The sequence below is a fragment of the Ascaphus truei genome, chromosome 4 (genome assembly GCF_040206685.1).
Source record: "Ascaphus truei isolate aAscTru1 chromosome 4, aAscTru1.hap1, whole genome shotgun sequence".
NCBI classification, from domain to species: Eukaryota; Metazoa; Chordata; class Amphibia; order Anura; family Ascaphidae; genus Ascaphus; species Ascaphus truei.
Window position 1 is genome coordinate 59,691,888 of NC_134486.1, and position 27,520 is coordinate 59,719,407.

The 27,520-nt window shown below is 40.7% G+C and overlaps 1 protein-coding gene across 2 annotated transcripts in view; it reads right to left on the reverse strand.

Moving 5' to 3' along the window:
- FBXO11 (F-box protein 11) overlaps positions 1-27,520 on the reverse strand; it is a 72,052-nt gene that overhangs the window by 2,338 nt on the left and 42,194 nt on the right. For both annotated transcript variants that reach the window (XM_075595826.1, XM_075595825.1), the window contains exons 6-22: positions 25,655-25,738; positions 25,396-25,528; positions 24,234-24,340; positions 23,529-23,640; positions 16,823-16,929; positions 16,602-16,739; positions 15,725-15,942; positions 10,384-10,469; positions 10,189-10,283; positions 8,287-8,409; positions 8,115-8,200; positions 7,462-7,538; positions 7,226-7,369; positions 6,499-6,609; positions 4,500-4,607; positions 3,346-3,454; positions 913-1,011 (exon numbers count right to left, since the gene is read on the reverse strand). In XM_075595826.1, coding sequence (XP_075451941.1) covers positions 913-1,011; positions 3,346-3,454; positions 4,500-4,607; positions 6,499-6,609; positions 7,226-7,369; positions 7,462-7,538; positions 8,115-8,200; positions 8,287-8,409; positions 10,189-10,283; positions 10,384-10,469; positions 15,725-15,942; positions 16,602-16,739; positions 16,823-16,929; positions 23,529-23,640; positions 24,234-24,340; positions 25,396-25,528; positions 25,655-25,738 — 1,937 coding nt within the window. The remainder of the gene's footprint in view (positions 1-912; positions 1,012-3,345; positions 3,455-4,499; positions 4,608-6,498; positions 6,610-7,225; positions 7,370-7,461; positions 7,539-8,114; positions 8,201-8,286; positions 8,410-10,188; positions 10,284-10,383; positions 10,470-15,724; positions 15,943-16,601; positions 16,740-16,822; positions 16,930-23,528; positions 23,641-24,233; positions 24,341-25,395; positions 25,529-25,654; positions 25,739-27,520) is intronic.

Genomic DNA, 27,520 nt, shown 5'->3' on the forward strand with positions numbered 1-27,520 from the left:
TAACAGTCTTAAAGCAGCAGTTCGTCATATCCTACGTGTTTTTTTTTATATATATATATATATATATATATATATAAATCAGTTCTGTACTATGAGAAAATTGTTGCATTAAAAAGACATTTTCAATGTTTCTAATGTAGGAAGCATTTCTAAAGTGACAGCCCCCTTCCCCTTCTGATAGGCTCTGGCTCTTGAGACCTGCCCTCTCTAGCAGTGCACCAATTGTATCTAGTAACTGCCCAGTCAATCATTCTAGGAACTACATTGCCTAGAATGCTGTGCAAGAACTGAATTAAATAACCCTGAGCAGGCGATCTATTACAGGAGAATAGATCGATCTGCAGCTTAGCTACCGTAAATTCCAGACTATAAGCCGCACCTGTATATAAGCTGCACCCATTGAATTTTAGATTTTTTTTATTTTGACCATATATAAGCCGCACCTCACATTAACCCCCCCCCCCCTGGCACCACACATTAACCCCCCAGCACCTCACATTACACAGTAAATACCTGCCGTCCAAGCAGGAGTGCACGCGCTCGCTCTAGCAAGCAGCAGGCAGGAAGTGCCTCAATGCTAGAGTGTGCTGCTACGAGGGAGGGAGAGGGAGAGGGAGGGAGGGAGAGGGAGGGAGAGGGAGGGAGGGGAGGGGGAGGGAGGGAGGGGAGGGGGAGGGAGGGAGGGGAGGGGGAGGGAGGGAGGGGAGGGGGAGGGAGGGGGGGGGAGCAGAAAGCGGGAAAAATTCACATATAAGCTGCACCTGAATATAAGCCGCGGGGTTCAATGTGTGGGGAAAAAGTAGCGGCTTATAGACCGGAAATTACGGTAATCACTTGTCAGTGTGCAGTTTGTATTGATGCACATAAACGGGAGCTTGAACGTAATAAGGAAAAAAGTGTAATGCAACATACCTATCATGTCTAATAAACTCTACATCATGTCCTTGGTGACACTTTTTAATGCAATTCACGCAGATGGCGTTACGGTCTGTGGTGTTACAGGTGTGACATCTGAAATAAGGGCAGAATACAGCAGTGAGTTTACCATTATTTAAGCTCACCTTTGCTTTTAGTTCAGGGGTGGCTGACTCCAGTCCAAGGGCCACCCCTGCTTTTTAGTACATTAAAAGTTATAGCTCTATACATACACACAAATTCACAAACCCTTACTACATCTCTCCAGGACCCCATATTCACTCAACTTATTTCAAATGAAATAAAGCAGACTTTTGGTTCTCTAAATTACATTTCTCTGAAACGCTACACCACCATTAAAAAAAATTCCATATAATAAACACCACCTTGTTTAGCAATGTGGAGTAATTTTTCAGCATAGGAAAAACAGCACTTTTAACCACCTTTAAATTTAAAACCGTTTTTCTCACCCATCCCATTGGGATATCCCAGATAGGCCATGTTTTAGGGATTATCATATAATCACAAAATAAATTAATCAAGCACACATGTCAATTATTCCTAAATTCAGATTGAGAAATGCTGGTATAAGAAATCATAGCCAGCAAACAGTTCTCTTTTTGAAAGGCCAGGATATGATCACCAAAATCCCACAGATCAAATAATCTATATTACTTTGCCATACCTCAATGCTAAAGGCCTGAATAGTGCAACAAACAACAAGGTGATAAATAGGCGCTCCCACTGAATCAACGTGATAAATATAAAGTGAATCAGGTGAAAAATGTTAACAATAATTATATGAATATATTGTGCAGATAAATAGGGCATTAGTGAATGAATATACTGTGAATAAGTGGAATAAAGCAGAATTAAGTTGCAACCCTCTGCTCAAACCCTGTGGTTGAGGCTGTCTTCACTGGTCCCTAATAGGCTAAGACAGTCTTCAAAAATCCAGGGGGAGCATGGGTGAAAATAAACATAATAAAAGAATATAACATCTAAGTGCAGGTGTCTTGAAATAATTTGTAGATCATATACATATCTTGGCTCATATAGAGTGCCTACTCAGTGTGGTACAGCAATGTTGTTCTTGTGTGGGGGACTCAGATAATTGGTGCCTCAGTGGAAAAGCGAGCGAAAAACCATAGCGCAGGTCAAATGGTAACAAAAAAAATAAAAAGTGAAAGGATAGGAATCGTTCTCACATGGTGCATTATTTTTAAAAGCATGTAACAGCAAAATATGGTATGGGACATCGTGAGTTGTCACCCTCTCACCGCCACCGTCTGTGCTGCAGATGGTCTGGGACGTCTTTTCTGCCTTGCCGGCGTCTCGCGTGCTCAGCTATGTCACATTCGGGTTTCTTGGCGTCATTTCCGGTTTCTTTGCTGGATAACATGTCTACGAGTGCTGTGGTCGCTCTGGAGCTTCAAATTAACAATTTGACCTCGCTCAGACAGGCCGCGTTGCGATGCACGCACGTCTGTCGCAATTTCTGGTTGTTCAGTGGGAGTTTTCAAACTGAAAACTCCACCGGCGGCAAAGCGCAGCGTTGTCGCTGCGACATTTTGCCGCCACAACCAAAATTGAAATTTTGTGCTACTGTCGCGTGACGTGAGCTGGTTCAGCCAATAAAGGCGAACCAGCTCTGACTTGTGCGTTATGCCCCCTGCCATGCCACGACCCAACTCCTGCAGTTTGAGCAGAGATCGCTGGGCTGCAGGAGCGCGCGGCGGAGGTGCGAACGCAAGCACGCTGAAGGAGCGGTCTGTCTGAGCGAGCCCTTACTGAAACGCATAGCGTAGCAGCTTCAGAGCAGCCACAGCACTTGTAGACGTGTTATCAAAAGAACCCGATGTGACGACGTGAAGCCCGCGAGAGACACCGGCAAGGCAGAGAAGACATCCCAGACCATCGGCAGCACACACAGACGGTGGCTGTGAGGGTGACAACTCACGATGTCCCATATCATATTATGCTGTTACATGCTTTTAAAAATCATACACCATGTGAGTATGATTCTTATCCTTTTAAACAATGTAGGTTTGTTTTTACCATTTGACCTGCGCTATGGTTTCTCTCTTTACCACTAAGGCACCAATTATCTGAGTCCCCTACACAAGAACAACATTGCCACAGTTTTGGATTTGCCCATTTATATCCACCACACTGAGTAGGCACCCTATATGCGCCAAGATATTCATATGATCTTACAAATTATTTCAAGACACCTGCTTCATATATGTTTTTTTCTTTTTTGTTGATTTTCAACCATGCTCCCCCTGGATTTTTAAAGACCGTTAAAGGCCTGAATAGTACCATCCTCATGGAAAGGCGGGTTATACTATACAACAAACATGGTTAATTAAACATCATTGAGTGGTAATAGAAATCCCAAACGCTATTTCTAAGAATTCCATTGTTTACCTGTAGAAGTCATGCATTGGATAGCTGGTATAACTTGATATCTTATATAGACACTGGCCTCTATTGACAGCTTTTTCTATGGCATCTTGATTGTTCATTATTTTATTATCTGTAAAAGTTATCAAAAATGTTCTAATTATTATTCAGATTTTAGCAGAGAAACAGTCTATTTTATATTTATTTAAAATAAATAGTTGTAACAAGTGGTCGGTGTAGCTTCAAAAGCAGAATTACAATTTGGCGGTTTTATCATTTCTTTCCCCCCCCCCCAAAGAAAGCTATTAGCTCGAGGCGCCTAAACTGCAGACCCTGTGACGTTAAGGAATCAATTCATGGACTGCCAGTAATTTAATGTCACTTAAGTGAAAAATATCAGTTTTTTGTTAACGCATACGCACTGGGCTTAACTATACTATAAAACATCCCTTTTCGTCTCCACAGTTGCCAAAACAAAGTTACACACGAGCCAATAAAACATTTGCATTTTTGTTCCCCTTATTACATAACTAGACTGGCAGTAGAACCATATTTTTTATTATTTGGTGCTAATGTGCCCTGCATCGAATAATCTGCAGCTCAGTACAATGGGGCTGAGACAATAGCATACTGAAAACATTACCAAATGTACATATAGTGTGGCACGCAAAAAGTCCCTTTCCAGTGAGCTTATAATGTATATGGCTCTACACCAGCTGATACCCTAGAAATACAGAGAATTTTTTTTTAATGTTACTCATCAATACTCAATTAGTCAAATCAGTAATCGCTCCGTTAATGAAACGTACTGGTATTTGGGATCGGTGCTGAAATCAAAGCACCCATTACTTTGAGGAGGTGTGCTTGCACATACCCAGTAAGAAATTTTAATATGAAGATAAGCCAAGATAAGGAAAAACAAACGCACGAGAATCATACTTCAGAAATGACTGCAGGTGTCATTGGTTACAATATTAAGAAAATGAATTGGCTTTTTTTTTTTTTTTTTTTAAACAAATACAAAATGCCATAGCAAAACTAGATGCATGGCAAGTGAACAATTTGCTTAAGAAAATCGCTTTATAGCATTAAATTACACAACGAGAGTGTAACTTAAAACGTATACATTTATAAATGGCTAAGCCATGTGAATAAAAATATATATGGGTGAGACATACCTTTCATTGTTACGTTTACACCAGATGCTAGAAATAAACCCCCAAAGCGGTTGTTGAAAATCTGATTGCCTTCAAGTGTTGCAGTTGCATGATTTGTAATTTCAATACCTTTAGTTGGAAAAAAATATTCACGTTGAGATATATAGAGAGAGACAGATATACTGGTGTGAGAAGACGTTAATTTACCTAGAAATGTCATGACTGTAATACACAGTCAGACATGCACATTTTGGGAACCCCTTTAAACATGACAGAATATATATAGATAGATTTCTATGACATTTCTAGGTAAATTACAGTCTTCTCACACCAGCATTATACAAGGGTTAGATTCCAGAGGATACCATTTTCAAGGAATCGAATATTGTGTTAAAGGGTGCAGAAAAAACCTTATACACAAGTACTAAGACTATATTGTTATGCAGCCCTTAATAGGCAGAGTTTATAGTGGCATCGCACGCGCCTGTCACTCAAGCGATTTGTGCTCATAGGGTTTGCGCGACGGTGAGGCGTGGCCGTGACGTCACCAGGCTGGTTCGCTGCAATTGGCTGAACTGCTCACGTGACTCGAAAAGACAAAAGTATTTGTCTTTTCAAAAATCTGCTGCATGGGTCGCTCTTATTCGCTCGTGTGCACTATGGGCGGCCTCAGAGGTCTGTTTGCAACGCACGCACTCTCGCACCCACTATAAACGCGGCCTTACATTTCAAAAGACATTCAGAGCCATACAAGAACATTTCTTTCTTTTTTTATAAAATTGAATGAAGATACATTTAATAAAGCTCAGTTTAAAGCAGCACTCCTGTGGACCCCACTATTATTATTTTTAAATAGGTTTGAAGCAGGGGGTCTCTAGAGCTGAACTGCATTGATTTCAGACCTAGAGACCCCGCCTTTAACGAGATACTTACCTTCATAGGGGGTGCTGTATCTCTCCGCTGTTTAAATGTCACGTGGGCCATCAGGAAGACGCAAGTGATGATGTCATGGCTTCTTAATGGCCCGCAGGACACTTAAGCCGCCATTATGTTACCCCAAACTATCCCAGCTGGAGCCGCTACCGGCACCCCCTTTGGAGGCGATATCTCCAGAGGCCCCCCGCTATCTATTCAAAATAAAGTGTCCCCAGAAGTGCTGCTTTAATGAGTCAGTGTCATCCTACAGGAGTAGCAATGACTATTCATTTATTGTTTTACACAAAGGACATTTACTAGGCATGTTTAATTTTGTATCATACTTTCAGAATGGAATCCGTCTAATTATTCATTTATGAGGCTTCATAAATATATCTCAACGGTCAATGCGATTTATTTCTAACAATCCATTTCTTAACTACGACATGATCGCTGCAGCGCATTACTTCCTCAATTAACAGCGATTTCTGAACTAGTCTAAGGAAAGGAGCATGTAAATATTCCATGATGGGGGGTTTTTTTTTTTTTTTTTTTTACTGCAAATACTAAACATTTCTTGAAATTTAGATTTCTTTTTGATCATATAAGGATCTTAAATCAGCAATGCCAGCTTTCTCCCACCTCTTAATTTTTTATTTTTTTTTACCAAGATGAGAGCTCTGGGGGCTCCCATGTTCCAGAGATACTTACTAGTGAAGTAACTTGGTTGAAATGTCCCTCCAGTACACAAAGTGGCCACTATAGCTTGCAATCCTGTGGGCCAATAGGAAGCAGCAACTCCAGTTGCAGCTTCCTGTTGGACAGCCATCGATATCCCCTGTAGGTAACTCCACCGTAAGTATCTCAGGATTCAGGGTTTTCTGGAGCATCCCCCTCTATTCTCATCGCTTCAGGATATAGGTTTCCTTCAACTGCTACCATAGTAAACCTATGAGGCCCACACAGCTCTGTACACCGATTTAAAATACAAAGAACTCTTATTGGTATGCAACAGCATCACAACTTACAAATCTTAATGGAAACAGTAGCCGTATGCTGCCCTGTTCATGCTTCTTGTCAAATATATAATTGAACCTATACCAACCTGCAGCAAACCCATCGAATATTCTATTCTTCCGTAAGACCGGGTGACTGTTTGTGCTGATGAGCACCCCTGCTTGAGCGTTCCTGAAGATGTCGTTCTCTTCAAGAAGTCCTGTAAAATCAAAAGGATTACTCCAAAGACACTTCAAACTATTTACTATATGTCCAGATCTACCCTATTATTATTTAGCTGGGTGACTGGTCAACAAAGTGCCTGAGTTTTCCCCTGCAGGAGCTAGAGAAAGATGGAACAGGTCAACGTGCACATTATATATTAAAAAAAATAAATGATATAGGAGTTTATAAGAACAGCCTTTTAAATGTAAATCTACAATTCAAGGGCAATAAAAATTAAAAAGGGATTACAATATACTATTGTATTGGGTGACGGTTAACAACCATCTTTGATTTGTGACTTCGTTTAGGACAATCATTTCTATTTCTATTTAATTTTCCTACAATACACACATTTTTTAGGCTGCAGTCTACCTTTACGAGTTATCATGACTGTCCACTATTAGTTGGAGAGGTTCCCTTCACGTGATTCAGTGCATGCAAATGGGCAGTCATTTGCCGTTTTGCAAAACCAATGTTTTCATAATGGGGTCATTCAAATACTAAAGAGCTAAACAAAATCGACGTGTGCTTCTGCTCTACATTTTCTACTGCAAGATGTTTAGCAGAGATCTTCAAATGACCGAGCAGCATCTAAAAATTGAAATACGTACCTCTGCCTCCATTAAATATACAGATGCCACCATCTCTCCCATCATGAATTTTGTTTCTTCGTAACGTCGGGTTGCTATCGGTTTTGATCCAAACTCCAGCCATTGCATTATCAAAAATTTCATTGTCTTCTATGAATCCAAGCCCTAAACAGGGAGGCATAAAAATTAAGTGCAGCAATTTACACCTTAAGATCAAGAAATGTTGCAAATGTGCACCAAAATAAAAATAGACATACCGGAATTATAAACAAGTATTCCTCCATTCTGGCCTCCCCAGATTTTATTGCGTCTAATTTTGGGGTTGCTTCCAGTTCTACATACACATGGAGGGGGGAAAAAACATTTTGTTTTCTTTAAAAAGCACATTTACACAATATTTAAGATTTCTGTTGGGATAAAACTGGCTTACAAACAAAATGACTGCCATTTGGTTTATCAATTGAGCATTTAAGTCAAGTAATTATTAAACATTTTGCAATGCAGCTTTACTTATGCATTTTACCCTATAGCTTTTGAAAATGAATACACTGAAAAACTGACAAATTAGTAAGAGGAAAGAAAAAAGATAAATGCCACCAGATGAAAATAAAAAGCCTAACCAAAACCCAATCTCGGGATGGTAATCATTCAGTGTTTTCTTTTCAAATCGCAAACCCTACTTTTTAGTGAGAAAAGACAGATAACGAATGAAACTTTCTGTTTGTTGGTCTCCTTGCATTATTTTTTTTATCCATTCTTTCTTTGCTGGTTGGTTTTAAGTAATATATAGGTGCCAGGGTACCTCAGAGGAGCACAAGTCGTGTTTCCTACTACCTCAGGATAAAAAACCCATCTGCATTAAACTGCGGGTACCCTGGTGGCCGTCTTCGATTTCCTTTAGGATACTCACCGTATCTGGACCCCAGAATACATATGATTATAGATGTCATTGTCTTCTAGAACTCCATGGCCATTGTCATAGAAGTACACGCCAACCTGATTGAGAATGCCAAAACATTAGTTAAGTGAGGAAAAGATCATTCAGATCAACGCAGGACAGTTGCTTAGTGATTATTACTGACCTGCTTTCCGCTGTGTATTCTGTTCCTCCGTAGCACAGGCGTGCTTCCTGTTGTCACCCAAACGCCAGCCAATGTATTACTGTAAACCTCGTTTTCTTCAATTACACCCTGACCTTTTTCATGCTGTAGTTTGGGAAATAAAATGCAAAATACCACTATATATGACCGACCACTCAGCCAAGTTGAGTTCAGAGTATATTATCCAAAAAGTACAAATACACTGGTGCTTAGGGACATGGTATACCTATGATGCATAAAGTGCAAACTAGAGAATTTACACCAGATCCCTCTCACTACTGCACTGTGTAGAAAAATATGTCAGACTTAGTAAGCCAAAGAATCCCAATATTCTTGATGTAGCAATTTAATGAGTCATGCTAAAATAGCAATATTCTAGGGAAAACCAACCAGCAAGAGTACTAAAACATCCATTAATTTCAATGCAAAACGATAAAATGTTATTAGTGATACTACTAAACAACGACGCATGTGAAAAAATGATGTACAGTGAAGAATAAAAAGCCCCAGGATAGGCGACCTCAGCTGCCATCAATGCAGCGCGAACACACCTCATTCATGATGAGGATTGGTGTAGGATATTCGACAAAAGAGTACTTCAGTCAACAGCGCGGTCACGTTCTTTAGCTCCTCCCCCCCTGAAGTGCGCGCGAGCACATGAAACGGTCGTTTGGTTTTAAGTGACGCCACGACGGTGGTGTCAATGGGATATTTGTAGCCATCCCACCATACCAGTTGCTGACAGATGTTGCAATTCCTTATTTGAACCAAGTGGAGGATCCAGGGCACTACGGATTTGTAGAAAATAAATTTAATCTAGGCACACACAACGTTTCGAGCTGTACAAAGCTCTTTCTCTGAAAGAGCTTTGTACAGCTCGAAACGTTGTGTGTGCCTAGAATAAATTTATTTTCTACAAATCCGTAGTGCCCTGGATCCTCCACTTGGTTCATATACTTTGAAATTACACCAGACAGGTTTTTTCCCTGAACCACGGAGCACCGGTATCTCTAATCGCAAGTATATTGCTTTTATTATACATATTTTGGTGTGCAGACATAACTCTTCATTTGATTGCAGTTCCTTATTTGACACATATTTCTACACCAGCTTATGAACTGACCTAGTTTAGTAGTATCACTAATAACAATTTATTGTTTTTCAAAGAAAGTAATGGATGTTTTAGTACTCTAGCTAGTTGGTTTTCCCTAGAATATTGCTATTTTAGCATGACATTAAATTGCTACATCAAGAATATTGGGATTCTTTGACTTACTACGTCTGACATGATATTTTTCTACACCTGAGTGCAATTGTGAGCGGGATCTGGTGTAAATTCTCTAGTTTGCACCAGAAATAAAATGCATAAATGTTAAAAACAGAAACACAGAACTTCAAGTTATTAAAATATTTACTGTGTTTGCTGCAAGAGGAGCTGCAGGGCATTTGCAGTACAACAAAGCGGGTAATAACAAAATAATACCACTAAAACATTTGCAATATTCTACATACCCAAAGTTATGTAAACTTTACAAACGTATGTTAAAGCGGCAATCCTAGCTGCTCTTTGTTCCCCCTTAAACAGGGTTATAAACAAGGGTGCCAGCTGAAGCTGAACCACATGATTTTCAGCTTCAGTTGCAGAGATACTTACCAGTGAAGTTACCTGTGTCTCTGCCCCTCCAGGGGAAACAAAGTGGCCACACAAATCTTGTCAGTCCTGTGAGCCAATGGGAAGTCACAACAGCATCCATTGTAACTTCCCATTAGACAGCCATTTAAATTCCCTAGAGAAACCAGGACGTAATGCAGGTAACCTGACCGGTATGTAATCCAAACCCTGTGAGTCTAGCATATTTAAATTCAAATAAGGGTAAAACTTACCACATAGATTCCACCATGTTGACCATCATGAATTTTGTTGTGTCTGACAATAGGGCAACTATTTGTCCGAATCTGTATGCCTGCTAATGCATTACCTATTAACATAAAATATAGTTATAAATTCCTGATGCATACAAGGGGGGGGGGGGGGGGGGGGCGGAACAGATTCAAAATAGAAAGAAAAACAAAAATCACCATATATGTCATTTTCTTCAATAAGGCCTCGTCCGTCACCAAAGATGTATACTCCACCTTGATTTCCATTAAAAATTGCATTTCCCCTTGGAAAACAAAATAATCACTTCAGTGTAAACATAAATACAAGAAACAAACATGAATCATGGTACAAGTCCAAAGTGTTGAGACTCATATCATCCAAATGAGTTCTGCACTAGGTGTTTGAAAAGGTTTACAGAAATCTTCATACGATTGGCCAATTTATCAAAGGCAATCATTTGTTGTACAATGGCCAGGTATGGTATTGTACACAAGTACAAAACGCCAGTGTTTTAATTGGGCATGGAGTAGCTGAATGGTGCATTTTTACTTCGAACCAAACGGATACAATGACTTCTGTTTAATAGGTTAAAACATTTGATTCCTTTATCACTGGGATGCCATGTACAAAAATGACAACTATATACTCTGCTATTTAGAACTCCGATGTTCAAAAGCTTGACATATTTCTTATTGAACCAACATATGGTTAGCACACTACTTCCTCATTCTCCCTCATTTGCTACCTCTCCCCTCTCAGAATTGTAAATTGAAAACAGTTTATATACAAGATATATAGTTGGTTAAAAATGATTAGGTCAGCGTGAGGTTGCACCATTACATGAATAGTCGCCCAGTTCTCTCATCAATTTTACTGGCCGTCTTCAACTAGTGTGGGAGAAGCCTTTTATCTCATGGTAAAGGCAGACTTTGACCTCAAGGTCCAAGGCTAACAGACCATCTATTGGGGTTTCTAAGAACGCAACTGTGACAAATTACAGTGGTGAGAAAGTTTGTGAACCCCAATGATAATTACAGAAATTCCGTCATTTTTCCATGTAAACCTTCTTGAATCAAAACCAGTCTTTTATTAAATATTATTCTAAGGATTTGGGGCTCCATCAATCCACAGACAGACAGATAGTCTGCAAATGGAGAAAGGTCAGGACCACAGTCACTCTATCCATGATTGGTCGTCCTACCAAAATGTCTCCAAGAACAAACCGGCAAATCATCCAGGAAGTCACAAAGAACCCTAGAATAACAGCCAAGGATCTGCAGGCCACTCTTGCCTTGGCTAATCTGACTTAACTATCAGGAAAAGACTGAACAAGAATGGTGTTCATGGAAGGATAGCCAGGAGGCAACCACTACTCCAAAAAGGAAATTGCTGTCTGTCTGATGTTCACTGGACAGATGAGTCAATGGTAGAACTTGTTGCCTTCAATGAGAAACGTTATGGTTGGTGAACCTTATCCCAACCATTAAGCATCTGGTAGGAGTGTGGTGGTTTGGGGCTGCTTGCTGCCTCAGGACCTGGACGGCTACCCATCATTGACACAACCATGAATTCTGCATTGTATCAGAAAATTCTAAAGGAAAATGTCAGGCCATCCATCCGTGAACTGAAGCGAAAGACGGCCATGAGCTGAAGTAGTTCTGTAAGGAGGAATGGGCTAAAATTCCTCAAAAACGTTCTGAGACTGACCAGCAGTTAAAGGAAACGCTTAATTGAAGTTATAGCTACTCAAGGGGGTGCCACCAGGTACTGAATCTAAAGGTGCACATACTTTTTTATACATGGATATTGAATGTTTTATCAATTATGGATAAATTAATATTGAAAAAAAGTATCATATTTGTGTTATTTGTTTCATCAGGTTATCTATATCTATTAGCAGGATTTTGATTAAGATCCAATAACTTTGAAAATCCTATGGGCTTCACAAACTTTTTCTCGCCACTGTACATCATACAAATATTGTGCTGTTGTTCATTTTGGACTGTGAAATTCAGTACACCATAGTGGTGTACATACTGAGGATATATAAAAAGCAAATACATTTTTAAAATCACTAGTACCACTTAAGAAATATTCAAGATGTATAAAAGATGATCAATGGTCACCATACTGAAATATTCTGGTCTGAATATCTATAGAAGTCTAGATAAAGTTATCCGTTTTTAATAAAGGGGGGAGGGGGGGGAGAGAAAGTATGACATCCAATCTTTTAGGTTGTAATTCCATTTGTGGAGTCTTCAATGTGCCAAAGTCTCTGTATTTAGTTTGTTCCCCTTAGGATATAACGATCTCACCATTTTTTGGCATGTATTCAATAACCGGTTCATCTGTAAATAGCATTTACAGACTAGCATTGAAAAAAGTATTTAAACGTGCTTACAAAAGACAAGCCTTCTAAACATTACTGTCAACTGTTCACTTGTCACCACATGGAGTGGAGTTCCACATTATGGAGGTGTTTTAATTAAGTACCGTATTTCCTCGATTGCAAGACGCAGGTTTTTTCCCTTTTTCACGTGGCTGAAGTAGGTCTGCGTGTTACAATCGATGTACTGGGGGGAAAAAAAAACAGCCAGGTGGCGCTGCTGGAGATGCCTGCCGGGTTTTCTGTGCAGCAAAAATGTCTGCGATCAGAGGCCCCCCTCCGTGCAGAGAGATCATGGCCGCCCCCCCTCCATGAGGTGCAGAGAGTTCAGTGGAGATCCCACGGACAGGGGTATGTTTTCACAGCAGCCCCCCTCCCCCCTGTCAAATCTCTGTGTGAGCTGCACGTGCAGAAGAAGATCTGTGTGTGCATCTCTGTATATGTGTGTGTCTGGCTGTCTCTGTGTGTGTGTGTGTGTGTGTGTGTGTGTGTGTGTGTGTGTGTGTGTGTGTGTGTGTGTGTGTGTGTGTGTGTGTGTGTGTGTGTGTGTGTGTCTGGCTGTCTGTGTGTGTGTCTGTCTGGCTGTCTCTGTGTGTGTGTCTGGCTGTCTCTGTGTGTGTGTCTGGCTGTCTCTGTGTGTGTGTCTGGCTGTCTCTGTGTGTGTGTGTGTCTGGCTGTCTCTGTGTGTGTGTCTGGCTGTCTCTGTGTGTGTGTCTGGCTGTCTCTGTGTGTGTGTCTGGCTGTCTCTGTGTGTGTGTCTGGCTGTCTCTGTGTGTGTGTCTGGCTGTCTCTGTGTGTGCGTGTGTCTGGCTGTGTGTGCGTGTGTCTGGCTGTGTGTGCGTGTGTCTGGCTGTGTGTGCGTGTGTCTGGCTGTGTGTGCGTGTGTCTGGCTGTGTGTGCGTGTGTCTGTCTGTGTGTGCGTGTGTCTGGCTGTGTGTGCGTGTGTCTGGCTGTGTGTGCGTGTGTCTGGCTGTGTGTGCGTGTGTCTGTCTGTGTGCGTGTGTCTGCCTGTGTGTGCGTGTGTCTGTCTGTGTGTGCGTGTGTCTGTCTGTGTGTGCGTGTGTCTGTCTGTGTGTGCGTGTGTCTGTCTGTGTGTGCGTGTGTCTGTCTGTGTGCGTGTGTCTGTCTGTGTCTGTGTCTGTGTGTGCGTGTGCGTGCCTGTGCCTGCCTGTGTGTGTGTCTGTGTCTGTGTCTATCTGTGTGTGTGTGTGTGTGTGTGTATATCTGTGTGTGTGTGTGTGTGTGTGTGTGTGAATCTGTGTGTGTGTGTGTATTTGTATCTCTCTGTGTGTGTGTGTGTTTCTGTGTGTGTGTGTCCTTCCATTGTCTCCCTCTCCCCATCCCTCCTATCTCTCTCCCCCCCTTCCCTCCTATCTCTCTCCCCCCCCTTCCCTCCTATCTCTCTCCCCCCCCCTTCCCTCCTATCTCTCTCCCCACCCTTCCCTCCTATCTCTCTCCCCACCCTTCCCTCCTATCTCTCTCCCCCCCTTCCCTCCTATCTCTCTCCCCCCCTTCCCTCCTATCCCTCTCCCCCCTTCCCTCCTATCCCTCTCCTCCCCTTCCCTTCTTTCCCTCTCCCCCCTTCCGTCCTTTCCCTCTCCCCCCCTTCCCTCCTATCCCTTTCCCCCCCTTCCCCTCTCTCTCCCCCCCCATTCTCCACTCCTCTCTCCCCTTTCCCTCCCTCCCCCTTCTCCCCCCCTCTATCCCCTCTCTCTCTCTTCCCCCCCCACCTCCCTTCCCCCCCTCTCTCTTTCCCCCCTCTCTCTTCCCCCCCCCCCCCACCTCGAAAAAAATTCTGCACATTTAATATGTTTTTTTTCCCCAAATTTTTTTTATTAAATCAAGGGTGCGTCTTAGAATTGATGCCGTCTTAGAATCGAGGAAATAGGGTAATAATCCCCGAAGAACAGGGCATTACTGGCCAATAATGCCCTGGCTGGAAGAGTTGAAGGCCCGAGGAGAAGCCGAGGGACTTTAACCCAGCCAGGGCATTATTGGCCAGTAATGCCATGTTCTGAGGGGATTATTACTATTATAGGCTTATTTCATAAATAATAGACACTTTTGTATAGTTATATAGATTTTTTTATTAAAATAAAATGGTAAATACATGAAACCACCTCTATATACGCTTACACTGCAGATATCTATATCCACACACTGCCGTCCCCTCTGTGTACACACACACACACACACACACAGCACCTCTACACACACAGCAGCTCTACACACACACACAAACTCTGCTGCTACACACACGCTACAACAATAAACACTGCTGCTGACACACTGACACACATGCACACAGACACACATGCACACAGACACACATGCACACAGACACACACAGACACACACACACACACACACACACTGGAGCTCTATACATACACCGTAGCTCTACACACACACACACACCACATCTACACACAAACTCTGCTGCTACACACACATGCTACACCCATAAACACTGCTGCAGACACACACACACACACACACTGGAGCTCTACACCTACACACACACACACACACACACACACACACAAAAAGAAAGTGCAGACAGCCACTTACTTCTTTGCAGACCCCCCCCCCCCCCTCCCAATTCAACTGAATCTGCTCAGAAAATCTCAGTCAGCTCGGGAGGGGGAGGAGTCAAACCGTGGCTTTTTGACCAATCCCCTGCCCTGTCTCAGCTGTTCTGAAAGCTGATTGGCTGCACTTTGCAAGCTGCTAAAATTCCAGGCATTACGGATTGGATAATGCTCGGAATTTTTACCAATCAGAGAGCAGGGTTTTCAATAATGCCCTGAATTTTACTGCTTTAGCCTATAATAATCTATAAAATATTTCACAATATAACAGGAATAAAAAATGTAAACATGTATCTACATAGATAATGTATATGGATTGGCACTACCAAAATGCTAGTAAAGTATTAGTCACAGGCTATGGCTCTAAAATTATCTGGACACCTTTCAAAAACACTAAAAGAAATCAATAATTGTAAGTATAGGAAATATCAAAATCTATAAAAAAATGTTCACTGACCTATAAACAATGGCACACATTTGGGACATTCATAATGAATTACTGACTTCCTTGTCAAGATTATACATTTTACCACACTGCAATACAAGTAGTAATGAACTTACCTTATGGTTGGGTCACTATTTGAGGTAATCCATACACCTGCAAAGTTGTTTGCATAGATTTTGTTCTCTAAGAACTGGCCTCTCCCTTTTTCATGGACATATATTCCTCCTGTCTGGCCATGATGGATTTCGCATCGCACCACTGTGGGGTTGGCATAAGCTTTCACCTCAAAGCCTGCTATTCTGTTCCTATGTATGTTGCAGCTCTCAAAATAACCCTGCAAACAATATACAAATGTAACAGGCATACATTTGTGCAAACACCTTTGCTTTTCTAACACAAACAAGCTTATTATCATAACAATATCTAACAAGTACGCACATAAAAATACCAAAAAAGGTTAAGATAGACTATTATAAAAGGTAACTCCTTACCAAATAAAGAGCAGTTAATAATTTAGCAAACATACAATCAATTATAAAGTTAGGAAGATAAATTATAGTGAACAGACTACACAATAAGATGTCATGACACCAAGTGTAGCCTGAACCTCAAACTTCTCACAATCACACCCCCCCTCCCCCTCTATTGCCCATGTGGCTTCCTTCTCACCCCACAGGCTCCTCACACCTCCTCCTGATTGGCTTCTGCTGGGTAATTCAGCCAATCAGGATAGTGGAAACTGCCCTGCTCTGGGGAGATCAGGGAAATCCCAAGGCACCCTTTTGATCGTCTCATGGAACCCCGGAGTGCTGTGGAACCCCGGTTAGGAAACACTAGTCTAAGTATTAAGAATGCTAAACAATGTTTAATCCTTGAAGTCAGAAAATACTCATACTAAAAAGGGTACAGTTTCAACATTGCCTTTTACAGAATCATGGATATACATGGCATGCAGACAAGAAAATTGTCAGAACAATTAAAACAAGCACTTACCATGCCGTGGTCAAATGTGAAAACACCAACATCACGTCCGTGATGAATGTGATTTCTTCTAATAATAGGATTGCCGTGGTTTTTAACCCATATTCCAGCTAACGCATTATTAGAGATTTCGTTGTCTTCATAAATCCCCTATGAAAAAGATCAAAAATGATTCTCAAATAGAATGTAAAGAGGCAATGAAAGCAAATAGCTGGAAAGGGTATACAATATACCTGTGCGTGATCTGTTATATACAGTCCTACGTTTTCACAGTCACTGATATTACAGTGTTTGATAGTGGGACATGCCCCCTGGCCGCTGACGCATACCGCTGAGCCAACTGCAAGAGAAGGAGAGTCAGCTGTCAACAGACACATTTATGGCTCACAGTAGCTCATCTGCGATATCAGCGGACAAGATTAAAAAATATTATTATTATTGTGCCTGGTCTTTTTAGTTGTAAAAAGTACAGTACGTTCAGGCACCCTGTGTTTTCACTCCTTCAACCCCTTCATTGCCACGACAGTTGTCTCACGTGTGGCCAGTGAAATGCAAGATATTTGCAATAAAATGTACAAACAATGATTTGTGTCAGTTTTGCAGTATATCCTTGTAAGTCATACACTTTGTACTGAAGAAGTTGCATCATTACTTGGTATTGGTCCCAAATGCATAATGTGTCTTGTGACCTCAGCAATCTTAATATGCAAAAACTATTTGATTTTTTTCTTCTTTGCCAAGTATTATCTAATTTGGCTATCCACATTGTGTCAGAATTGGCCATATTACACACCTATATAGTGTGTGTGAGATATATAGATAGATATTAAAAGGAAGAGACAGCACTCCCGTAGAGTAATTGAAAATAGCCTGGTGCTAGTCCCCTAAAGATACGTTACCATCCGGATTGAACGATAAAGTAGAGTAAAAAAAATAAACATAGCGGTGCTCGTGTGGGAAGGATAAGTGAGACAGTGAGGAACATATACAGAAGAACAAATGGAAGAGCATATACAGATGAACAGAGCAGAGCAGTACGCATGCGCAGGGAGGCTATAATCTGTCGGCTGAGAATGAAGAGCTGACTCAGACATACGGGACTGCCTAAATTCACAAGATGGCAGGCCGCTATTGATTGGAGACCTCGTGGGATGCACGGGTGATACACATTTTCTTGATTGTTTATATTGTTTGTGAGTGTGGCAGCACTGGGGATCAGGTATATAAGTATTCACTTGGTTGGTAGCACTGTATACATATCCCCTTGATAAAGATCCCTCTGTGGGATCGAAACGTCGGTTCTATGTGATGTTCATATCAATATAGTTATTTGAAAACCTTCCTACTGCATCGTTCAATCCGGATGGTAATGTGATAAAGAGATATATATCTATATCACATTACCATCCGGATTGAACGATAAAGTAGAGACAGCACTCAGTAGGTAAGTATGTATATGTATGCTGTTCATGCAAAGTCTGCAGGCCTGCATGTCCTCAGGCCTGTTGTTCTATACCATCTTGATTGCTGAGAAGAAATGCCATGCAATGTCTTGGGCTGATTGCTGGATGAAACTGCCAGTTCAGATGGGACTGTTTTCATTATTTTCATCTTTTACGTAAGTGTCTATATTTTGCCTGTTATTGTATAATCTGTTGTGTTCACCTTTATCAAGGAATAAAATCACTTTATTATATCTTAAGTCTCGTCCCAGTTCAAACCCAGGTATATATATATATTTATATATATAGTTTTGGTGTAAAATTACAGCCTGTCGCAAGCTCTCGTGACAGGCTTGTAATTAACTGGAACCATGTTAAAAATGGTTATTGAGGCAAAAAGTGACACTGTGTGCTCATTTGCATGTCATTTCCCAGAATCCCTTGCTGCAGTGGAAGTGCTGTATGCTGGGTGATAATGGGGAAAGGCGGGGTTGCAGACCTGCCTAAGACATGCAGATGAGCATACAGCTATATTTGCCTATTTGCTTTCCTGTGGAGGGTTTTTGTCACTTTTTTTACTCACCATAACTTAACTCAGTATTATGGTTTAGCCTATCCCATAGCCTCTCTTGCATTCCCAGTAAAATCAACCCCACACTGATGAGACCCATCAAGGTTGAAACAGCTGTCTGTGGGTGGTTTTCTGGGTATGCACCTTAACCCTGGCTGTGCTCAAAGCTGTGACCATGCAGCAAGCTTAAGCCTATAGGGAACCATGTTAAAAATGGTTATTGAGGCAAAAAGTGACACTGTGTGCTCATTTGCATGTCATTTCCCAGAATCCCTTGCTGCAGTGGAAGTGCTGTATGCTGGGTGATAATGGGGAAAGGCGGGGTTGCAGACCTGCCTAAGACATGCAGATGAGCATACAGCTATATTTGCATATATATATATATATATTTGCATATATATATATATATATATTTGCATATATATATATATTTGCATATATATATATATATATATATATATATATATATATATATATATATATATATCCAATTGGCCCAAGCAGCACACGTGTGGTACTAGGTGGCGAGTAGATTTTTTTGGTGATTTGTCGATAGATATATATATATATTGCAGAATAAATGAGTTATTCAGTATTAGGTGATACCTTTTTTATTGGACTAACAATTTATGTCATAGGACAAGCTTTCGAGAGTTATCCTCTCTTCTTCAGGCCAAGCAATACTGAATAATTTCCCTGGCTGTGCTCAAAGCTGTGACCATGCAGCAAGCTTAAGCCTATAGGGAACCATATTAAAAAAGGTTTTTGAGGCAAAAAGTGACACTGTGTGCTCATTTGCATGTCATTTCCCACAATCCCTTGCTGTAGTGGAAGTGCTGTATGCTGGGTGATGATGGGGAAAGGCGGGGTTGCAGACCTGCCTAAGACATGCAGATGAGCATACAGTTGTATTTGCATATTTGCTTTCCTGTGGAGGGTTTTTGTCACTTTTTTTACTCACCATAACTTAACTCAGTATTATATATATATATATATATATCAATTTCCATGGTGGTGGGATCCAAAGTAACTGACAAGATTTTGGCACGCTATTTTCTCATGTAATGACAGTAACTGAACAGTGATACAGAGGCACAACTTGTACTTGTCGCGTGCTGTTCCGTGTCGTCTCCTCTTTGTGCCAGAGTGATACCATAATCACCCAGAGACCTGGGACGGCATACAGCCTTCTGCTACAGAAGCACAGCATGAGGCTGCAAAGTGAATCGCCCCTACACTGCATCCTACAGATTAGAGCAGGAGTACACATCGTACAGTGTGAATTTTTTTTTCATTAAATAGTAGGATATGTTGTGCACTCAATCAAAATAGATGTTACCAGGTGCTCCAGGAAACAAACTGCCATTCGTCATTAGTACAAGGGGACAAATATGAAGGGTTTACCCAGCACTCCAACATGTGACATTTCCGTAATTATTTTATTAAGTTACGTGTAATTGAATAAAATAATTACAGAAATGTCACGTTTGAATGCTGCGAGAATCCTTCTGTCATGCTCCCCCCACCCTGACTACCAATGAAGTTCAATGTCACCTGCTAAGTCAGAGGGGGAAGGGGATCTTGAAGTTTAGAGGGAGAAGAGTAAAGTAATAACTCTGATTCCCTGGGAGTCCAAAGTAGCAGATGGCAGTTGGTGGGGGCAGACTCAGACCCCCCTTCCAGCTGCAGGAGGATAACATGATCAGTATAAAACATACAGAATGTTAGCAAGCGCAAAACCCAGAAACCGTATTCTAGATTTAATTGTGCCAACTGGAGCTTTACTGGGAAAGGGACCTCAAATATACAACCAGAAACAAAGACGCCCCAATGCGCATCCAATATGACAAATGATTTAGACAATTTCTAAGTTTTTCTTCTCATAAGTACTGGTCATTTAGTTCTATGTTTTGGGCAAAACAGATCTTGCCTGCAACGATGTCAAGGTAAAACCCTATCAGCAAGTCCTACACTACCAATTTGTATTTTCTCAACGGCATAGAGAAAAGAGGAAACAAAACGATGGTTATATCGCATGGGGTGTGTGTGGTGCCCAAGGGGATAAAATGTAAGAGCACTATATGTGCTATATTGCCATTAAAACCAACTTATATAAATATTAGTGAGAAAGAAAAAAATCTTCTAAAAATATATTTCCAACGCTTATTGCTATAGCAAATGTTATCACCGCCTTTTTCCTGGGGGTAGAAATATCTCACTGGACCACTACATTCACATGTCTGCTTGGACATACTGATTAAATAGGGATGGGATGAGCAAGCTAAGAGGAGGGGCCACATACATCCCAAACTATTAATAGACGTACACAATGTTGACAAGCTCAAGACCCAACCGCACAGTATTCTAGATTTAATTGTGCCAACTGGAGCACTTCTGGAAAAGGGACCTCAAATATACAACCGGAAACAAAGAAGCCCCAATGTGTGGAATATATAATTTTTTCCACTGTACTTATTAGGGTACTTTTTCTAACTGTACTGTAGCTCTCACACAGTGGTACTAAATGTCAACCCCTTAGGCTAAGGCCTGCAGTCCTGGCGGCGCGTGCACGGCACTTCACTGCGATCTGCGGTCTGTAGGGAGCAGTTTTTAGGCGCGGGGGGCGGGGTCATGATGCACATTTTCTGATCCATGTGTTTCCAGCATTGAGGGCTGAGCATGGTTGAGGAAGGATCCACCCCCTTGCCGGCGATCTCCCTTCTTCATTGGCTCCCTGAAACACCAAATGACACGTCGCCACTGGGGATAACAATCCTATTGTAGCCCCTGCTGGCTGATGCGTCACAGTGCGAAGTGAGCCTGCCAGTGCATACAAGTCACGCGTCCCATGCAGTTGGCTATATTATTGTTTTGTTTCCTCTTTTCTCTATGTAGTGGAGGAAATACAGAAGACAGTATAATATTGGTAGTGTAGGACTTGCTGATGGGGTTTACATTGATGTGGTTGCTAGCTTGATATGTTTTGGCCAAAAGATTGAACTAAATGACCCATACTTATATCAGTGCTCGACAAACAAGGGAAAAACCCACCTCGCGCCCCCCACACGGCTCTTACCAGCAGGGAGGTGTCCAGCGGCATGGTGTGGCGATCTCCATCTTCTCCCCTGCAAATTGTACTCTTTCCCCTTCAGGTCCTGAAAAAATGGTCACACCGTGACAAATAATGCTGTGTTGCCATGGCAATGGGACGCCGTGATGTCACACGTCGTCACCTTGCCATGGCAACATGGTGGTCATTTTTCCCTGCAGGGGAAAGAGTACAATTTGCAGGGGAAGACAGATCGCCGCACCACGCCGCAGGACCCCGCCGCAGGTAAACACTTGACAGTGGCCAAAATGCACTCGTCTGTGGCGAGCGGGCGAGTGCATTTGTTGAACCCTGCTTATAATAAAAACATACAAATTAACTAAATAATTTGTCATATTGGATATGCATTGAGGCTTCTTTCTTTATGGTTTAATATTCTAAGGGCCATGCAGATTCTACACTTAGAACATTTATAAATATACTAAGGGCAGTGAAGGGGTTAATCAACATACATCGAGCACCAATTTATTTACCAACAACCTGCTTAAAATCACAAGCAAGCAAAAATGCTTTCCATATGAACACAAAGCTCTAGCCAACTAAACATTTTTCGCTTTTTGTAAGAAACTGAGGCAAAATTATTTAACAACCTTTGTACAGCAAGCAAAAATACCACTTGTGAGCACATTCACGTCTGAAACATGTCCACAAACCTGCCTTTCGCCATTATCTCTTTGCATACAATGCTTACACCACAGCCAGGGATTCTGGGTAAGGACATGCAAATGGACACAGTGTGTCACCTTTTGTTTCCTGTCCATTTTAACAAGGAGCCCTATAAGCTATACAATTTCAGTGACAAAACGCAAAGAAGTTTGAGTTACAATGCTCAGCACACGCCACATCTCGTTTTTGTTATAAGCATTATACGGACTATATTGTAATAATCTATATAGAATTTATGTGATATATGTTTACATACGTTGCATCTTTTGCACTTCTCCAGTTTATATTAGAAATGGTACATTTGTAAAAATTTTGCTATTTGCACTTCTATATTTGCACTCACTGGGAATTCCTCTAATATCACCGTTCCTTTTGTTTGTTTGTGTATGTGCACACACACACACACACACACGCACACGCACACAATACAGCTGCTGGAGCGTGTGTGTCCACGCTCCTGCACAGGCAGCCGCTTCTGCACAGGCAGCCGCTTCTGCACATGCACAGCCATCAGCAGCCAAATAGTTAACTTCCATTTCACATGTTACTGTCCATGAAGGCGTTTTGTCCTACTGCAACACCCGCGTCTGTGCATACACGGCCAGCACCAGCTAATTACGTCTGACATTTTCGTCTCCATGAAGGAGTTTTGTCCCATCAACATTTACTAGGTGCCACTAAAGAAGTTTCACTTCAAAAAGTGACAAAAACCATCCACCGTACAGTATAGAACAAATAAAAATACCACATGTGAGAACATTCACGTCTCAAACAGATCTGCAAACTTGCCATACCCCATTATCACGTAGCATACAATGCTTCCACTGTAGCCAGGCTTTCTGGGTAATGACATTTAAAAAGTGTGTTATCTTTTGCCTTTTGTCCATTTTAATATGGACCCTTGAAATGTAACACCTTTATTCATCTATAAAAAGTTATTTAACGCACAAGATTAATTTGAAGCTGTAATTACCGATTAATAACGGTATGTGTTTTCTGGTAAAAATGCTGAAAAAACGCATGACCGATTAGACTGTTGTAGGCCCCATAGAAGCAAGATCAATCATTTGGTTTCTCTAAATTCTGAAGGGATTGGATACAATCAATTAGTTACAATTAATTAAAGGGAATTGTCTTAAAGCGTCACTTACCTGTGCAAGTACTTCGAATGATACAGTGATCAATAACTGGACTGCAATTTACGGTGATCTCTAAGCAATGATGGGCATTATGGTGCTGGGCTGATTTATCATCAGGGTTAAACTGAAAGAAAAGTAAATTACATTTAATCTGAAAATGAAGTTCACTCAAGTAACAAGTCATCTAATTCTAGATTCTATAACTATACCACAAAATACCCATAATACAATGTGAACATCTTGTGCCAATCAGAAGTGTATTGTTAATCTAGTGCAACAAATTATTTTTATTTGTAAAATAAATGTATCAAAATATTTCCAGTCTGAACGGCAATCCTACTTTATATTATATATTGCTATTGCAACGTGACCCAAATGACGCCGCGTTGCCGTAGACAACGTAAATGAAGTTGCAGGCCTCACGCGATCCCCCGGCATTAACTTAAGTGCTTTGGGGGAAGAGTGCGGGGCCTCTGCAACTGCCGCGTCCCCCCTGAAAAACCTTGCGCCTCCATGTGGGGTGTGCCCCCCAGTTTGCCCACCCCTGATATAGATAATCCAAATCCCATCTAATTAGCTACGAACCAACGCACACACAGTTTTACTTGAGCATTAACTCTTATTTAGCAAGTCAGTTAACGAACACCAACATTTTCTAAACTATAAATACAACAAAACTGCGTAACCATAATAAATATGAAGCAAACGGTGTCTTACCCTGATTGTCATATACCCAACATACGCATCCTCTGAGCCTTCCATAAAAACAAACGTGGAATCTCTAGTGTTCTCAATGATAACTTTGTCCGCTACTTTTCCTGGTGCTGTGAAGTTAAACACAATGAAATGTAACCAATGCAAACACTTGACAAAAAATACAGGAAACAGCAGAAAAAGGTCAGCTGTGGAACCCACATACACTGCGGTTCACAACATACTTCCTAAATAATGAAGTAACTTTTTTTAATCCTTCGTGTCTGTATCAAAAATGTTTGGCAGTGCAACTTTTTAATGCGGCTAAAATTCAAGAAGCCTAATATTGTGGCTACTGTAATTGGCAGTATATCCCCGATCTCACAGGGGTGGGGCTGGGGAGGGGAGGGGAGAGCGGTCTGGGAACTAAAATGTTGTGTAAATAAACAGTCACATTTCTAGTTTCTTTAAAAATGAAACCCTTCCTCCTTAACCTTCAACGGGGATCTTAGAACACCTTTTACAATCTTGCACAACTTACCAAACAGTATGCATCTGATAATATACACAAACTGAAAAGTGCCTATGTATTTTTGAACATGCATACTTGTGTATTTAGCCAGATATGTTGTCCTTTACATAGTTTGTTATATTTTAGGTTATGCAAAAAACATTTTTTTAATATGTTTGGAGCACCTAGACATCGCTACGGTGCATATTGTATATTATGCGAAGTTGTTTCCCTGTGCTGAAGGAAAGTTTAGCCCCATTAATTCGATTGTAGCTGAATTGTAGGAAGCGGCTTTACAGTATATTAACAGTGGCTGTTAGATGGAAATAGCTAAATAAAGTGAAGGCAAGATACAGAAGTAACATTGTAATAGCCTATTAACATTTGTCTGGCATGGTCAACGTGTGTAGGTAGTTTGTAACCATAAACGGCCACAATTACTCGCACACAAGAAAAAAAATGGTATAATTCAATTACAGACACCATAACCAGCGTCCAACATATCAGCCACCAGAGACCTTCCTCAGGAGTCCCCTATTTTATAAATAAAAGTATAGATCAGAAATAATACCAACAAAGGGAAAAATACTGAAATGCAAAGAAATGAAAGACATTACAGGGTCACTTTTACGTTAGCAATATGTTGCATCATAGTGCAAGTGCCAAAATAATTACCTGCACCAATCATGGTTATTGGAGACTCTATGTAGATCCATTCATCTGTGTAAATGCCAGAATGCACAAAGATGAGTCCATCAAAATGTGCTTCCTGTACGCCACCCAAGGCATCCTCAATGGTATCATAGTACTTAAATAGAATAAGAAAAATATAAATATAATATAAATATAAACCAGTCACTGTCCCAGAATAAACATCCTTTAAAGGAAAAAAATATATACCTACATAAATACCATACACACAAACTGTACTTACCAACATATTTTCTCTTCCTTTATATCTTGTGGGGTTACTGTAAAAGTGTTCTGCGAATCCTGGCTTAACGTGTGCGCCTTTGTACTATAAACAAAAAAATTATTAATAAATGGCATGTGCATTTTGGAATCCAAGGATTTTGGGACCTTTGAAATATCCATCTTACCCTCTTTCTAAAGGACCAAAAACAGTTAATATTTCCAAAAATAGCACCTTATGGAAAACCATGTGCTAATTTTACCCTGAAATACCTTGCATAAACACACAGCTAAAACCTGTTCAAAATGATCATTGAATGCAAGACAAGTCAGAAGAGATTAGGGGCTTTATTTTGCAGTCTGTAGCAGCCGTTTGGGTGGAATTTTCTCTTCCGGAAAACAGCTGGACTGGCTGCTTCGACTACATGGAATTAATCCTTATGTGTTACACAGAGAGAAGAAATAACATTTTTACACTGCCATCTAAAACTCTATAAGCTGCAGTGGTCTCCAAAGAAACTGAAATCTTTGCAGATTATGATTATATTGGACCATAAGAAAAAATGACTTGGATTTTTTTTTAAACATATGAAGGTGGTGCATGAGTGCAATATAGCATACTGTACAAATCATTTTAGAAAAAAAATGTGAAAATATGCAGCGATGTACATAGAATTTTGCATGGGCAAAGTCCCTGAATACCATACAATCTAATTTTGGTGAGAGTACCACCGACACTGGTATTCGAACAAGTTTCAAAGGCTCACATTTTTAGCTCCCAGAGATACAGCTTTGGTTGCAGATTTACTTTCTGGATTTTCTAAGATGGCACCAAGCCTTCTAATAGGCAGAGCTTTCCTATTGGACGGACTAAAATCCCCAGGAGAAACCAGTGAGTAACATTAGTAACTTCACTGGTAACCATCTCTGAAAATGGTGATAGAAAAGAGCTGAAAAGCACAGTTCAGATCGCAGGGATCACCAAAATGCTGCTATAATACTCGCTGAAAAGCAACACGTTACTGTCTCCCTCCCCCCCTCACCAATGTGTTGCCAACTTTCAATCTGCCCTCAATACCAGTTAATGTTTAATCTATTGCCCCCTTCAGATGTCTATAAGCTTTGTAGAATGTAGTAATTCTGTATCAGTTTGAACTAGAAAACATTCCTCTGCAATTTGCAAGTAATTTGTTGCTTGCAGTTCACTTATCACACCACGCATGGGCAGTACTGGTGGAAAAGTTGGAAGTTAAAACACACAGCTCTGCAACACTTGTGTAATATTAGAACAGTTATCAATTTGGCCATTTGAAGACTGTAGGAAATGACAAGCAATGCAGAGTTTAAAGCTGCAGTTCATGCAATATCCTGCATGTGTGTTTTTTTTTAATAAATCAGTTCTGTAGTAAGAAAAAATACTTTTAGCATTTTCTGTTTTAAAAAAACAACTTTGAAAGACCAATTTTCTTGTATTCTATTTTAACAAGCATGCTTCTTCCTATAGCACCGATTTACATTCCCCATATTTAAAGATGTCGCCAAACTTTGCCGATCAATAGACGGAGAACGAATTGACCGGCAGCTATGCAGTTCTTTAGGTAATTAGAGATTGCACACATTAAACTATTGAAGTAAAAAAATAAATAAAATAAAAAAAAGACTGAACTGCAGCTTTAACGTGAATACAGACACTTTAAACCATCTCCTGATAGATCTTATATATTACAATAAATCAGAAACTGTGGTGCAGACAATGAAAGCATCATACAAAAAAAATTGTTACATTCATTGGGCTTTATATTTCATTTGTGACATGTATTACATCCCTATACCTTAAAGACAATATCCTAAATTAAGTACTTTATGTCATTATACAAAATGGTAGAAC